The 15769-nt window shown below is 34.2% G+C and overlaps 1 protein-coding gene across 2 annotated transcripts in view; it reads left to right on the top strand.

Annotated features, from left to right (window-relative positions):
• Nucleotides 1-15769, top strand: part of LOC150101468 (DNA mismatch repair protein Mlh3-like) — a 181074-nt gene that overhangs the window by 22305 nt on the left and 143000 nt on the right. For both annotated transcript variants that reach the window (XR_016549020.1, XM_090400326.1), the window contains exon 3: nucleotides 8699-12813. Coding sequence is in view for 1 of the 2 variants with exons in the window: in XM_090400326.1 (XP_090256452.1) it covers nucleotides 8699-12813 (4115 nt within the window). In the remaining variant the exon portion in view is untranslated. The remainder of the gene's footprint in view (nucleotides 1-8698; nucleotides 12814-15769) is intronic.

The following is a 15769-nucleotide window of genomic DNA, read 5'->3' as shown; positions in this document are numbered from 1 at the left end:
GAAGAATCTTAGAAGAAAATTTACTGGAAAGACCGGTACAGTGGAGTTAACTGCATACGTTTTGAGGAAATGAATATCTTATCCACCACTTAGCTTTGCTAGATTAGTCCAGTTATGTGTATGGCAGATATGGGATCTGCCTTCTAGGACAGATCTTTTTGCAACTGAATAAAGGTCAAAGAGCAAAATGAGGGTAAAAGGAGCACTTCAAGGAAAATATGACAAAAATATGACAATCAACATGAACAACTGGAAAGCTTTGGCTCTAGATCATTCTAATAATATCCATACCCCCCACCCCTCCCTGTGGTTATACTTTAGAAATTTGATGATGATCATTCATTCTAAATGAAGAAAGATAATTTGTACAGGATTTTGGTACTTTGAAACTGGCATGCAATAGAAACTGAGAAGAATAAGGAAAAGGAGTTCATTGGTTATTGGTTCAGTTTCATTCAACACTTTTGAAGACTAAGAGGAAATGCTTATAAACTCTTGTTTGAAGTAGTTTGGACATTTAATGAGAATGAATTTGGAATACGAAGAAGAAGAAGAATGTATGAAATAAAATTTGAGGGGAAGAGATCAAGAGGAAGACCACGAAAAAGGTGGATAGGTGACATAAAGAAGATCTAGAAAAAAGAAAGCTGAATTGGTACAGTGTTGTTCATTATTATTATTATTATTACTTCATAACACCTCCAGGGAGTCCAAAGACTCATCGAGGGAGGGCACCTACTCTATAACTCTCCATCTCCACCGTTCCAATAACCACAACTACCTTCGTCATCTGCACCAGCGCCATCTACCACTGATCAGCATTACTATTTTCACAGACAATCACAAACATTCTTGCCCACAGCGGGATTTGAAACCATAGCCTTTTGCCTGGAGAGCGGATATGCTAACCACTGGGCCAACCAGGCCAGCAAAAAAAAATAATTTTGGAAGGAAGAATTTGGGAGGATAGAAAGAAATGGAGAAATTTGATATTTGGCTGACCTGACAGTTTTTATTTTGGAATAGTCATTGCTAAAGAAGAAACTGTGTATTATTAGTTCAAAAATCTTTTTGGTGGGTGATCTTCTTCTTTTCAGCCATTTTCTGTCTACTGAAGGCTTCCTCCAGTTCTTTCAGATTTTCTCTGTTCTTGGCAATGGTTGACCAATTTTTCCCAACAAAATTTGACAGTTCATCACTCCACCTTCTTTTAGAACGGCCTTGGCCTCATTTCTTCTTCTTTTGGAATCCAGTTCGTTAGTATGGTAGTTCATCGCTCATCTTCTCTTCTGGATAGATGTCCGGCCCATTTCCATTTTAGTCGCTTATGGTGAAGAATGATGTCAGTGATGTGAGTCTGGTTTCTTATCCAGGTGTTTTGCTTCTTATCTTTTAATGTGATGCCTAGCATCAACCTCTCCATTTTTCTTTGAGTTGTTGCTAGTTTATTTGCCACTACTTTTGTTAGAGACAAAGTTTCACAACCATATGTGATGACTGGAAGTATACACTGGTTAAATGTCTTCCTTTTTAAACAGAGCGGAACATCATTGTTTTGAAAAATGCTTTCAATTTTCTGAATGTACCTCAGGCAAGTTGAACTCTCCTATTTATTTTCTTTTGGAGTCCACAGTTTAGATCAATGAGATGATCAAAGTATGTATATTATTATTATTAAACAAGACCCCATGGAGTCAAAGACTCATCTAGGAGGTCCTTTTATCTCACACACATCTCATCATACTGTGTCTTAAACACATTCAAACTCTTTGCAGACACCACACTCTCAGGCAAAGCATTCCAATCACTCACAACTCTGCATGAAAAAAACCTGCCTCTCACTCCCCTACTCACACCCTCCTTATACAGTTTCCAGGGATGACCTCTGGTTCTCCCCTGATCTCCCACTATTCTCTGTAGAACTTCTCCACCATTGATCCTATAACAACCCCTTACCAACTTGTAGGTCTCTATCATATCTCCCCTCTTCCTTCTCTCCACTAGACTCTGCAAATTACATGTTTCAATCTTTCCTCATACTCGACATTCCAGAGGCCAGAAACTACCTTAGTCAGTCGCCTTTGGACCCTTTCCAACATCTCTTCATCCTTCTGAAAACCAGGTGACCAAATCTGGGCACAATAGTTCATGTGTGGCCTAATCAAAGCCTTATACAATGGAACAAAAATCTCCCTACTTCTACACGTCAGTGTCCTCCGCATCATTCCCAGAAGTCTTTGTGTTGTCTTCACAATTTTGGCGATGTGTCCCCTAAATTTTAGATCCTTATCCACTATCACCCCCAGATCTCTTATTTCCTCTACTTCCAACAATACATTCTCACCAAGCATAAATTCTGCATTCCATCTTTGTTTTCCAAATTTTAAAACCTTACATTTTGCAACATTGAACTCACATCCCCATTTGCTTGCCGAATCACTTAATTTATTCAAGTCTTCTTGCAAGGCCACAACATCTTCACTACTCTTTATGGTTTGTCCCAACTTTGCATCATCTGCAAACAACTGAATATCTCCATCCAAATCTTCACCAATATCATTAATATACAAGTTAAATAGTAATGGCCCTAAAACAGACCCCTGAGGCACTCCACTAGTGACTTTCCTTTTCCTGGATATTGCACCCCCATACACAACTTGTTGATACCTATCAGCTAGCCAGTCTCCAATCCAGTGCACTAATCTAATATCCAACCCCATCTTCTCTAGTTTGACTGTCAACTTATCATGAGGTACTCTATCAAAAGCTTTTGCGAAATCCAAGTATATTACTGTGTATCCTTCTCCTCTGTCCAAGGAAGCAGTCACTTTATTGTAATAAGTAAGTAGATTATTAAAACATGACCTCCCTTTAGCAAATCCAACTCTGGATCCTAGTTCTCACAAGCTTCTCCAACAACTTAACCACAACACCTGACACACAGATAGGCCTATAGTTTGATGCTTGAGTTCGATCAGCTCCTTTATGAAGTGGCACAATCTTGCCCTCCTTCCACTCCTTAGGAACTTGACCAAGTGCAAGACTCGTATTAAAAAAATATGTCAAGGCAGGTGTCAACTCTCTGGCACATTCCTTCAGAATACGCAGTGATATATTATCAAGTCCCACAGCCTTATTTACATCTAGTTTACTCAACTCCCCAAACACCTCTTGCTCACTTATATGAAGAGATTCTTTCCAAGAAATTGTTTTCTGTTATTATGTATTTGGTGTTACAAAATGATTACACATAATTTTAGTTTTTTTCTCTGTTTATTTTTAGACCGACTTTTTTGCTGTCATGATATAGATCTTCTATTATTATATTAAGGTCTTCTGGAGTGTTTGCAAAAATTATGATATCTTCTGCATATCTTAGGTGTGTTAAGTTTCTGTTGTTAATTTTTATACCAAGGTTTGTGCAGTTTATATTATTAAATATTTCTTGAAGGACTGCTGTAAAGATTTTGAGTGATAGAGAGAGAGAGAGAGTCTCCTTGTCAGACATCTTTTTCAATTGATATTTTATTGCTACTGTGTGAAGTTGGATTATTGCTGTTGCAGTGTGGTTTATTTCCTGAAGGAGGTCCATATATTCTCCAGGAACTCCCTGATTCTGGAGTGCTTTGATTATTAGTTTTGATGGAATCAAATGCTTTTTCATAATCAATAAAGGCTAAAGAGAGAGGCAGTTGGTTTTCTTCTGCTCTTTCTATTATTTGTTTTACTGCATGAATATGATCAATTGTGTTAAAGCCTTTACAGAATCCTGCTTGTTCTACTGGTTGATTTGAGTCTAGAAGAGGGGTTAACCTGTTTGTTATTACTTTTGTGAGAATTTTGTACAGATTAGAGAGAATACTAATTGGTCTATAGTTGTAAAGAACTATAGACCAATTAGTATTCTCTCTCTAATTGTCCCTATTTTTAAATAACAGTATCAGAGTAGCATTTTTTTGGTTTTCTGGTATCTTCCCCTCTTCTAGGCACAGATTTAGTAAGCTTGTGACATGATGAATTATATTGTTTCCTCCCCATTTAATTAATTCTATGTGAATTAGGTCTTCACCAGGACATTTTTCATTTGTTTTAATGCCTTGTTTTATTTCATCTGAACTGAATGGGAGGGATGAATTCTATATGCGATGGAGAAGAGTTATTTATATTTGATTTATCTATTGAAGAATCACTATGGAGTTCTTTATAAAATTCTTCTAGCCTGTTAGGATTTGTTCTTGGTTCCTTATTATAGTTCCATTCTTATCTTTTATTGCAGTTATTTGACTTTTGCCAACTGATAAATGTTTTCTTAGTATTTTCATATTTTTATTGTTTTCAATAGTTCCTTTTATTTTTTTTAGTGTTATAAAATCTCATTTCATTTCTCATCTTTTTCCTTATTGTTTTGTATAGTTCTGCATATTCTATTTTAGAAATTAAGTTTTTATCTTGTTTCATATTTCGTCTCATTTTTAGTAATTGTAAGGTTTCTTCTGAAAGTTTATGGTCTTTTTGTTGTTTGTTGCTTTTGAATTCGTTGGCTGCTGAGATTATTACTTCCATTAGGTGTCTGCTTATTTTATTTATGTCTTCTTCTTCTTCTTCTTCAAATATATGTATTAAGTCTAGTTTTTGATTGAGTTTTCTTCGTATCAATAGATTTTAAGTCAAAATCTATTGTTTTTTCCGAAATTAAAATAAACCCCAATTTGGGGTTTATTTTAATTTTGGCTCTCACCAGTGTCGGTGGTCATTTTCTATTTTTACTTGATTTAGTACTGAGGTATCTTGAACTATTTCTTTATTATTACACAGTATATAATTAATTTCATTTTTTATTTCTCCATTTGGACTTCTCCATGCCCATTTTCTTTTGAGGGCTTTCTTAAAAAATGTATTCATAATGTAAAGCTTGTTAGTGATAGAGAATTCTGTAAGAACCATTCCTGCATTGCTGCTTGTACCATATATGTATGGTCCTATTGTGTCTGTTTGGTGAATGGGATGACCTACTTTGGCATTAAAATCGCCCTTTACTATAGTAAAGTTTTGATTGCTATCTTTTTTTTGTCTAGAGCAGTGGTTCTTAACCTTTTCGAAGTCATGGAACACTTTTGATTATAAGAAAAATTTGGGGAACACCAAAAGCATTAAGATCATAAAACTAACAGTAAACATATGCATGGACTTGCCTTTTGTAAAAATGGAACTTATTTTAATGCGATACTTGAGTTTGTCTGCTTTTGCAGATTTCAGCAATATGCTAATATGTCATATAGCTATCCTCATCTCTTTGTCCATATTAGTAAGTCTTTCCATCTTTTTAGTTTTTATATTGGTTAATATTGAGAAAAACCGAGCTCATACAAATATTGATGTTGAAAACTGTAACAATATTTTCAGTGCCCTTGTGGAGAGAGCTAGGTATTCGGCTTGGACAAAAATCCAAAATTCCTCAAGAGTTATTTCAGAGAATTTCAATTCTAGAGTACGATCCGTTGGCATGGTAACTAATTGTTCTTCTTCTTGTAATGAAAATTCACAACTCGATGCATTAACTGTGATAAGTGGATTTCGTATCGAGTCATAATTGTGTGTATTTAAGGAAGGAAAGTAACTTGAAATCTTTTCTTCCAATATTGTTAAATGTTCTGTTATAATGGAAATAATTCCCTCGACATTTTTATTATGGAGCGATGGAAACATATCTACTGTATTTTTTTCTGATTTGTGGTTTTTCCAAAGAGAGACTTTTTTCTGAAAAGCTGACAATTTGTCAATAGATGTCAAAATATTTTAATTTTTCCCTTGCATACGTGTATTAACGATATTTAAGTAATTAAAAATATCGGCTAAATATGTCATTTTAGCAACCAAATATCATTTTGAAGACATTTTACAAAAGCCTCTGTACCTTCATTTTGAAAAAAGGCCAATAATTCATTCTTGTTCTTTACCCCTGGATAACCATCTTATTTCAGTGTGAAAAAGCAAAGATTCTTACTTGGCTTCCATAGATTATGCAAAGTTTTTTAAAAAGGTGTGCTTTTAAAGGTCTTGACTTCATGTAATTTACCATATTTACAACTTGGTCTACTAGAGGTTTTAATGTTGCCAGTAATGTTTTTTGAAAGATGTCATGTGACATCTTTCACCGGCAGAATACTTGTAACCGGTTCGCGGAACACGTGTTCCAGGGAACACTGGTTAAGAACCACTGGTCTAGAGTGTGCCGCAGTGAGTCATAAAATGCTTCTATCTCTTCATCAGTGTGGGATGAGGTGGGAGCATATATTTGGATGATCCTGATTTTAAGTTTGGAGTTTATTTTAAGTGTGATTTTTATTATTCTTTTATCTGTATAATTAAATTCTTCTATAAGGTGTGCAAGTGTTTTCTTAATTAGAAATCCAACTCTGTATTGTTTTCCCTTTAGTTTTCCCATAATGGTAAAGTCTTCCTCTTCTTTAAGTGTTCGACAATTAAATGTTCCTATATAGAGGAAAAGAGGATTGTATTGATTACTGTTAATTTATGAATTCTTTGGGCTATTCCAGTATTGCTTATTATTTGGGAAAGCTTCTCCACTGCATCATGCTCTGGTCTCCATAAATGGTTTTGATCAGAGTAGTCATACAGTTGGAGAAATTTAGTCACATCCAGTGTTTACCCATTCTGGCTATGAGCTTTATGGCCTTTCTTTCTTTCTTCTTCTTGGCATTGTAGTGGAGGGGTTGTGACCTAATCTCCCACGCTGGCCACATAATGTCTTGGGAGATGCATTTTATAGCTTTCTGCCAGCTCTTTGCTCAGTATCAACTTTGCCATGGCTCATTACGACACCATGTTTCCTGGGAGGGGGGAGGTCCACGTGGAGGCATGATACTAACACTTCCTGGGTATGGCCCTACGGACTTCAGCAAAATATTGGCACTGCCATTTATATCAGTTCCATCAGGGTTTTTGACCATATTGTAGGTTGCCAGCCCACCACAGAAATCCATCTCAGACTTAACTGTGCTCAACATGCTACAAGCATGACTGATGGCTAGTCATCCAAGATCCTGGTAGTAGAACACAGCTAATCCATCCCCTTTGGTGGGGATGGTGATCGTTTAATTTAGGATCTACTTTATCCTTAAATTCTGAAAGTTTCATTCAAAATACTGTTCAGTATAAATCAATATGAAGAAAGAACATCAATCTTGGAACATTTATGTCAGAAAATGTTCAGAGCTCTGTTACCATAGCAAAATTTAGTATTGAAATGAAATGTTGCTTTGAGTTCAGTAACAAGCTCTATGAAGAGATTTATTTATTTTTTTCTTTTTCTTCTTAATATCACTCCCATACATGAGAAGCTACAAGGTCTATAGCAAATAAATATGTATGACTTTTTATAAGTAACCGTTATATTAATTATTTGAAGTTCAGAAAACCAAGCAATTAAAAAAACAGGCTATCTGAAATTCACTATGTTAATAATAATAGTCATTTCTAACAAGCTACTTAACAGTCCTGACTAAAACTTCATAGGCACAGTACTCTTCTAAACAAAATTCACTGTAGCAGGCTATCCACTACAGTGAACTATTTCTTTGCTCTCTGAAAGTTCTCCATAGTGATAATTGACTATTTTTTTATATGCATATCATAACTGAGTGTTGGAACAAAAACTTTAATTTCATATCAGTGTGTTACAGGAAATATTCCAAAATAATGCTTGAATTTACTCTTTTACTCTTGAATTATTAGCTAAGCATTTTTACACATAGCATTGTAGGTGTTAGTAAGTCTGTTTTGTCTATGTAGCCTGTCTGATAAATGCAGTATACTAAATATTAAAAATTAAGATAAAGAAAGCTGGGTTATTTTCCCTTTGTTGTTACTGTAGATTTTGATACTTGGTTTTGGCTTTTCAAGACAAACCTTCAGACAGGGAGAAGTTTCTTCCTGTATTTTTTTTTTTTATTATTTTTAATTTTTTTTGTTGTGGGTAAGAAGAAGGAATTGGGTAGAAAGAAATTAATGTGGATGTTGTGCAAAAAGAAAAAATAAGAGAAGTAAGGTTCTCTTAAAAGTAGGCTTGCTTATTTTGCTGTGGCCTCATTGTCCATTGCTGCACTTGTTGTAATGAGGCATGCTATTGAAATATCGAGGTACACTTTCATATTCTCTCCACCTTTCTTTACAGATTGGGTGGCAAAAATGAGTTGTATCTTCCTTGTTGATTTTTCTGTTTGATCTGATGTGGCATGCAACAAAATAGCCTTTCACACTTTCATTGGAACTCTTGCATCCACATTAATTCTTTCTCTATGCTAAATCTTATTCTCTCTCACATAGAAAGGGGGTTGGAGGCAAATAAACCCATTTCTTTTTAAAAAAACTCCCCCCCCCCCACCTTTCTTCTCTAAATCCCAAACTGCCACAGTAAATATAATGCTTCCTTTTATTTCTTATTTTTAAAATTTAAGAGAGAGAGAGAGAGTAAGTTGGGGTAGGCTAATTTGGTGAAAATATCCTTGCTAAATACAAAATTAATATATTCTGGGTTATATTCAGTTATTGAGAGATGAATTTTTTTTTTTTTCTTCAAGTAACATTTTGATTGAAGTGCTATCAATTATTTCAATCTCATATTACTAAGATTCCACTTTATATATCTTCTCATAACCTTTGGTTATTCAATTTTCAGGTATGCAACCAGTAAATGTCATTCTCTTGAAGACCTAGAAAAACCAGAATTTTATGGTTTCAGGGGAGAAGCATTGGCAAGTTTACGAAGTATATCTGGTATTGTTGAAATTGTCACTCGCACTTCTAGATCAACTTTCTGCAAAGTATTTACAAGAGGTAAATCATCTGGAGTGAATGAATCAGTTACTCATAGGGCGAGCATAGGCACAACTGTAACAGTTTTAGATTTCATGTATAATATGCCTGTTCGAAGAAAGCATATTTCAGAAGTTTTAGATTTAGAATACTGCAGGCAGTACCTAGAAAGAATAGCATTAATTCATCCTACTATATCGTTCTCTTTGCGTAATGATGCTAACAGTGAAATTTGTTTGCAGACTCGTAAAAGTACTTCTACTCTCATGATTTTTGGTGAACTGTTTGGCCATGATAAAGCAAAACATATGAAGCAGATGCTTTATAAGCAAGACAGATATAAAGTAAGTGGGTATATTTGTACAGAAGGATATATATCTAAACAATGGCAGTTTCTTTATGTTAATAAGCGTTTAGTGTTAAAAACTAAATTACATAAAATAATCAATTCCTATTTAAAAAAACATCTGTTTACTAGACTACGATATATTAGTAAAGACATTTCTGGATCTGTACGTTACAACTATTTGTCTAGTCCTTCAAAAACTGTTCAGGAGCGCAATTCTGTATTTATTTTAAATATATCATGTCCCTATACAGCTTATGATGTGTGCCTAGAACCTAGAAAGACCTTGATTGAATTTAAAGAATGGAATGAGGTTTTAAAATTTCTTGAAGCAGCCATCATTTCTTTTCTTAAAGAGCAAAATCTGTTTCATACAGCTGTTAGTAATTCAGATGCAAGTTTTCAATCTCAGGGAGGTTTGCAAGATTTGGAAACTGAGAAACAAGTAACTTGTGAAGCAATAGATAATAAAGAAAAATATGGAAAAGAAATTAATATTCATAATGTCAAAAATGCTCTTATTTCCCTTTCAGCAAAAAGAAAACATTTTTCTTCTTCTGTGGTTACTGCTTCTTTAATGTCTGATCGTTTGAACTCCCCTGATGAAGCCTCAACCATCCCAATATGTGTAGAAAAAGACAAAGCTCTTGATATAAAAATTGCAGAGGATTCATGTGAAATTAGTGAGGACAGTTTATATTTAAGAGTGTCTTCAAATTGGATTCTAGAAAAGAAAAATGAGAATAAAATTTCTGAAGGAACTAATGCAGCTGTTAATATCTTTAGGACAAATTTGGATGAAACATCCGAAATAGAGGAGTCTTTTCTTGAAAACAATTCTGCTAAAGGAACAGTTCTGTCCATTAAGCAGAGTGGCCATAATACTTTATATTACAGTTCTTTACAAAAACTAAGGAAGAAAACAGAATCTATTATGGCGAGTGAAGATCCTTTGGATATTGAAAGTTTTTCTCATAAGTACACAACTATCAAACAACGCAATCTGGAAGACAAAAATCAACCCATTTATTCCAGAAAAATACCAGTAACAATTCCATTCCAGCCAGTGACATCTCTAAGTATGCTTGCCAAACGCAGAACAGCCAAAAAGAGACTAGTGGAGATGAAAGAAAAGTTTCAGTTTCATCAGACTAGAAAATCTACTAGAAATCTTAGAGGCAGTGCTGAACTGAAGAAAAAATTTCCAGTTGATGATCTTAATTGTTATGCCCTGACTAAGCACCAGTTTGTCAATAAAAAGAACACAGAAGAACAAATGATATGCAGCAGTTTCAATTCAGAAAGTGTAGACCAACATGATGACATTTCTAAAGAGCATAGTGCACATTCATTTATAACTAATGAGGATGGACATAGGATATTGAACAAATCAGTGCATATATTAATGAAACAGAAAAATAATACTGTAGAAAGTGATAATGCTAAGGTCAATAAGTTGAATAATGATCAAATTTCTGTAACATCTTCAATACACCAGGTGTGCCAAAATTCAGTTGATCAGTCTGTAATGCAACCAGTTGTATGTGAAAATAGTTTAAAAGATACAACTAAAGACTGTATAATTCTGGTTAATAAACACCTAAATTTTAAGAATGAATTTAAATTAAGTAATAACCAAGAATTATTGGCAAAGACTAAGATTTTAGACCCCATTTGTTTTCCTAAAGATACAAAAGATGAGTCTGAATGTAGTGGAGTTAAGGATTGCTCTTTACCTAATAGGATTGCAACTACTTTATCAGAACCAGCAGAATCAACAGACTACAACATTAATGAAATAAACAGCTTTAAAAAGTTAGCACTCTTTCAGCAGTATTTCAATAACAGTGATGAAATAAATTTTGAAAATATTCATTGTAGTAGTAGTGCTCCTGAATTATATAGCAGTTCTGTTTCCAGTAATATTTCCATAATTGAAGAAATCAGTACTATCCCTACAGAAATTGAGAGTCCTCATACACAAGTAAATATTGTAGATGATGCAAGAGATATGATAGGCTCTGGATATATTTCATCTACTCAGCCTTTTATTGTAACACAGCCATTTGACATTGTTAATTATAGCAGATCCACAGAAACTATTCCATCTGATACACTGAAAGACTTGTCACCTGAGAGAAGCAATATATTGACTATTATCAAGTCTCATATTGGAACAGGAGTGCAAGCAGAGGGGGATGCTCTCTCAGAAATATGTAATGAAGATAATAACGATAACCCAGATAATGAAGGAACTCAGAGTGTAGAAAGAATTAATCCTTATACAAACTTGAAAGATAGTCTTTCACTGAAAATAAATTCATCAGGTGAAAATAGTGACACCAACAGAGAGGTAGAGCATAATCTGTTACAGCCATGTTCTGAAAATGTAATAGAAATGGAATCATCACACATTCCGAGTATACAGCAATTAAGTTCCACCACAAACTTGAAAGAGAGTCTTTCACTGAAAATAAATTCTTCAGGTGAAAGTGCATTTCCTTCTCTCAGTCATCAGGGTTTTGAAATTATACCAGAAACCTCCTCATTAAATTCATTAAGCAAAGAAGAAATCACAATGTGTATGAGTGAGGTGACTTCAGTCAAAGAGACTCCATTATTATTTTACAATCATCCTCATGTATCACAAAAATTGGCAAGTGTCCCTAACTGTGTGTCTAGGAAATCTAATGCAGAAGGTAACATTTATATGGATTCAGGTCACGTAATATCAAATCATTTAGAAATGGAGAATGAAGCAAGTGTTGTAAAATTGTATGATAATGTTTTTCTAAATAGTGGATTTAAGAAACTGTGCACTTCATATGATGATCAGCATGATTTTTCTACTTTGAATAATATGCACAAGTCAGTTACACAACCAGATAGATTCTCTGAAGTATGGTCCAATATAATTAATCATCAGAGAAGTAAAAAAATTGAAACTGCAGATTTTGTAATGCAGAGTAAATCTTCAGTCGAAAGCAATGATAAAAAAAGTGATGTTCTGTTTTCATCTTTAGATAGTTTGCAAATTCCATTTGGAGATTCTTCAGAAAAGAATCTGCACACAGGAACATTAGAAAATACTAACTGTAATTCTTGTGATATTTCACATGAAGAACAGTCTAATTCTATACAGAAAAGTTCTTCAGAAAACATTAAGCTACTGTCATTGAGTACCTTATTTCCTAGTGAAAGTGGCAACAGTCAGTTACCAGATGATACTTGTAAGCAGACATCTGTTAAGTGGAATCATCCACTGTGTGACGAGAATATAGAATCTAAGATTATTGGTTCTGAAAAGTGTAGTGAAATAGTGGCCAATAAAATATACAGTACAGGTAATTCTAGTAAAGTAACAAATATAGCAGTTCAAGAACATCCAGTTATGTTGAGTGAGACTGATGCCACACACCAAAAAGAAATTTATGACGAAACTGGGACTGCTGAAGAAAAACTTAAACCTTCAAAAGAAATGTGGCTTCCTACAAATGATCCAATAACTAATCAGAGGATATTCATCCATACAGTCAGTGGCAATTCAAGCTATGCATACCCTGAGAAATCAGATGATAAACTAAATGAATATATCTGGAGTGATGTAAATAGCTCGAATTCAGACTTAACAGGTTAATATATATTTTTTCATTATTTGTTTATTTTTATTATTTTTTTAGTTTTATAATTTTGTTAATTAAATTGTAGATACTGTATATGCAGGAAATTGTATATGTGTGTGTGTGTATATATATATAAAAAAGACCTCTATAGTGTCTTTTTTTTCTGCTTTATGAATTTGTGGACATCTACAAGTTTTAGTTATTAATATTCTTATAGTATGAGTCTTATCATTCGAATGTGACACACAAAATGCATTTAACTCAGCACTTGCATAATTTATAATGCACATGAGAATATTAATAAACTCTCCACTGTTAATTTTTCTGAAATGGGAAGGTTCATTAATTAAAATAACCTAACCTTATCAACAATTTTCTCCAAATTAATGTGCTATTTTCCAGGTCTCGAGTATTGTCAGATCATACATTTTGTTCTTCAAAAGCATTATTAACTGCATCAGGTCTACATTTTGGTTTAATACACATTTGCATTTGATGCTAACTATGGCTCCCCCCCCTTCTTTTCATTATAGTTCTAATATCTGTAGTTGTTTGATCAACTGCTTTATTTCTAATCCACTTCTCAGATCCAAAATACTGGTTTGAAGATTGTCTTATATGTTGTTAATTTGATGTTTTGGCTAGTTTCTTTCATATTTCACATAAATTTATTCATATACTCTTCACTGTACATGCTTTTGTCTATTCTATTACAGTATCCATTTCCATATTTAATTTACATAGTGGATATTAAAGATCTAACATTATTTCAAAGCCAAATGTTTGTAGAAACTATGAAAGCTTTGTAAATTTAACCAGAGCTTACAAGAATACAGTTCTTAGCATATTGCACTACTTAAAAGAACATAATCACTGCCAAAGTGTCCACATATTTGCCTTTTATTAGTGCATTTGATAAAGGTTTCATTGTCCTGACAGCTCTTTCAAACTAGTTGGTTTTTATTATTATTATTACATGACACCTCCAGGAGTCCAAAGACTTATCGAGTGAGGGCATCCACTCCACAACTCTCTGTCTCCACCAACTACCATCATCATCTACACCAACACCATCTACTGCCAATATCACCACTAGTATTTCCACAGACAATCACAAACGTCCATGCCCACGGCAGGATTTGAACCCGCAACCTTTTGGCTGGAGAGCAGGAACACTGACCACTCGTCCAACCAGGTTTTGCTTCAGAGACCTTAAGAGAGCAAAAACTCCTTTTTAATACTAAAGAAATCCAATGTCAGAGAAATGTAATTTTTGTAAGTGAACTCTTGGTCAGTACATAAAAGTAATTAATAAAGAAAGAGTCTTGGTTCATTTTGGCGATGTAAATTACACAGAAATAGGTAATCTTTATTAATAATAATTTATTAAACTTTATTAATTATTATTAATAATTTCATATTAATAAAAATTAATATGAAAAAATACATTTCTCTGACATTGAATTTCTTTAGTATTGAATGGGAGTTGATGGTTTCTGTGTGGTCTCTGAAGAGAACCAACCAGTTTGAAACAGCTATCAAGCTAGTGAAACCTTTATGAAGTGCACTAATAAAAGGCAAATATATGGACACTTGGGCAGTGGTCATGTTCTTTTAAGTAGTGCAAGCTAAGGCAACACCAATGCTGAGAATTATATTCTCGTAAGCTCTCTGCACAAATTTATGAAACTTTTATAGTTTCTACAAGCATTCGGCTTTGAAATAATGTTGGATCTTTAATATCCACTGTTTCTATGTAATTTATGTTGCCGAAATGAAGCTGTATGGTTCTTTATTTATTAAATAGTTTTTCATCTTTTTATCACTGATGTTCATATACAGTACCAAATTTATTACAGCAGTTGTATTGGATTTATTTCATGCTATCCCATCACCTAAAAATTAAGAGAAAAGTTTAATGTCTCTGATATTGATATCAGATTTAATGCCACTTTCCCTCAAAATAATAACTATATAAATGATGAATAACAGTGTGCAGATAATGCAGTGGCATAGCTAGGGGGGGGGTTGTGGAGGGGGCGGTCTGCTCCAGTCGACGCTTTTCACTTGAGACACAATTTTATTTTTCGACGATTCTTCTATTTATGTTAACTTAGTAATTTCATTACTTAATTAATAATTATTCTAGTAGCAAGGCTTATACGTTGGTCATACATAACTGGTAATTAGTTTACGGAATTAACAACGCATATAAAGTATATTAATTAAAGGTAACTTTAATAAATAACTTCTATATTTCGGCAATGTCACGTTGCCATCTTCAGGAACATAATGATATGGTATGTGCACGCAGGCACTAACAAAAGCAAATGAGGAAGAAAGCAAGAAACTAATATTGTTCCTAAAGTCCTAATGGTGGGCTATTTTGGTTGACTTGGCAGTTGGGCTGAAGTTCTCAAAATGTAAGTCTCCCAAATTTGGGGTAGTTTCATGCACCCAAATTTGTTGAGGTTAGGAACATTTTTTTAGAGCTGCTGAAGATTCCTTGAATAATCTCTTGTATTTAAACTTGCTGCAGTGTATTATTTTTGTTTTCTTCCAACGAATTCCATGGTGGGTATCTAAGGCATGGTCTGCCAGCCCAGAGCGGTTGTACTGGTGGAACCGGATGTAGTCTTTGTGTTCTGAAATCCTGATATTTGTTGTTCTGCCTGTTTGGCCAAAGTAGGACAATTTGCAGCTACAAGGGACATGGTATACACCAGGTAGGTCTAGGGGAAGTGGTTGGTCTTTGGTAGAGCGGATAAGGGATGCCAACTTTTTATATGGTCTGTAACAGGAAGTAAGGTCATATTTTCTGAGGATATTGGTTATTTTCTCAGAGGTACCCTGGATGTAGGGAATGGTGATAGATTTGGTGTAATCTTTATTGTGGAGGGGGGGGAGGGGGGTTGTGGTTTACTGGTTTGAGTATTTTTTGGATTTTTTTGGGGTTATAGCCATT

The sequence above is a fragment of the Typopeltis vanoorti genome, chromosome 11 (genome assembly GCF_054136105.1).
Source record: "Typopeltis vanoorti isolate ZY-2024b chromosome 11, IOZ_Tvanoo_1.0, whole genome shotgun sequence".
NCBI lineage: Eukaryota > Metazoa > Arthropoda > Arachnida > Uropygi > Thelyphonidae > Typopeltis > Typopeltis vanoorti.
This window is presented reverse-complemented; position numbering and strand designations above follow the sequence as displayed.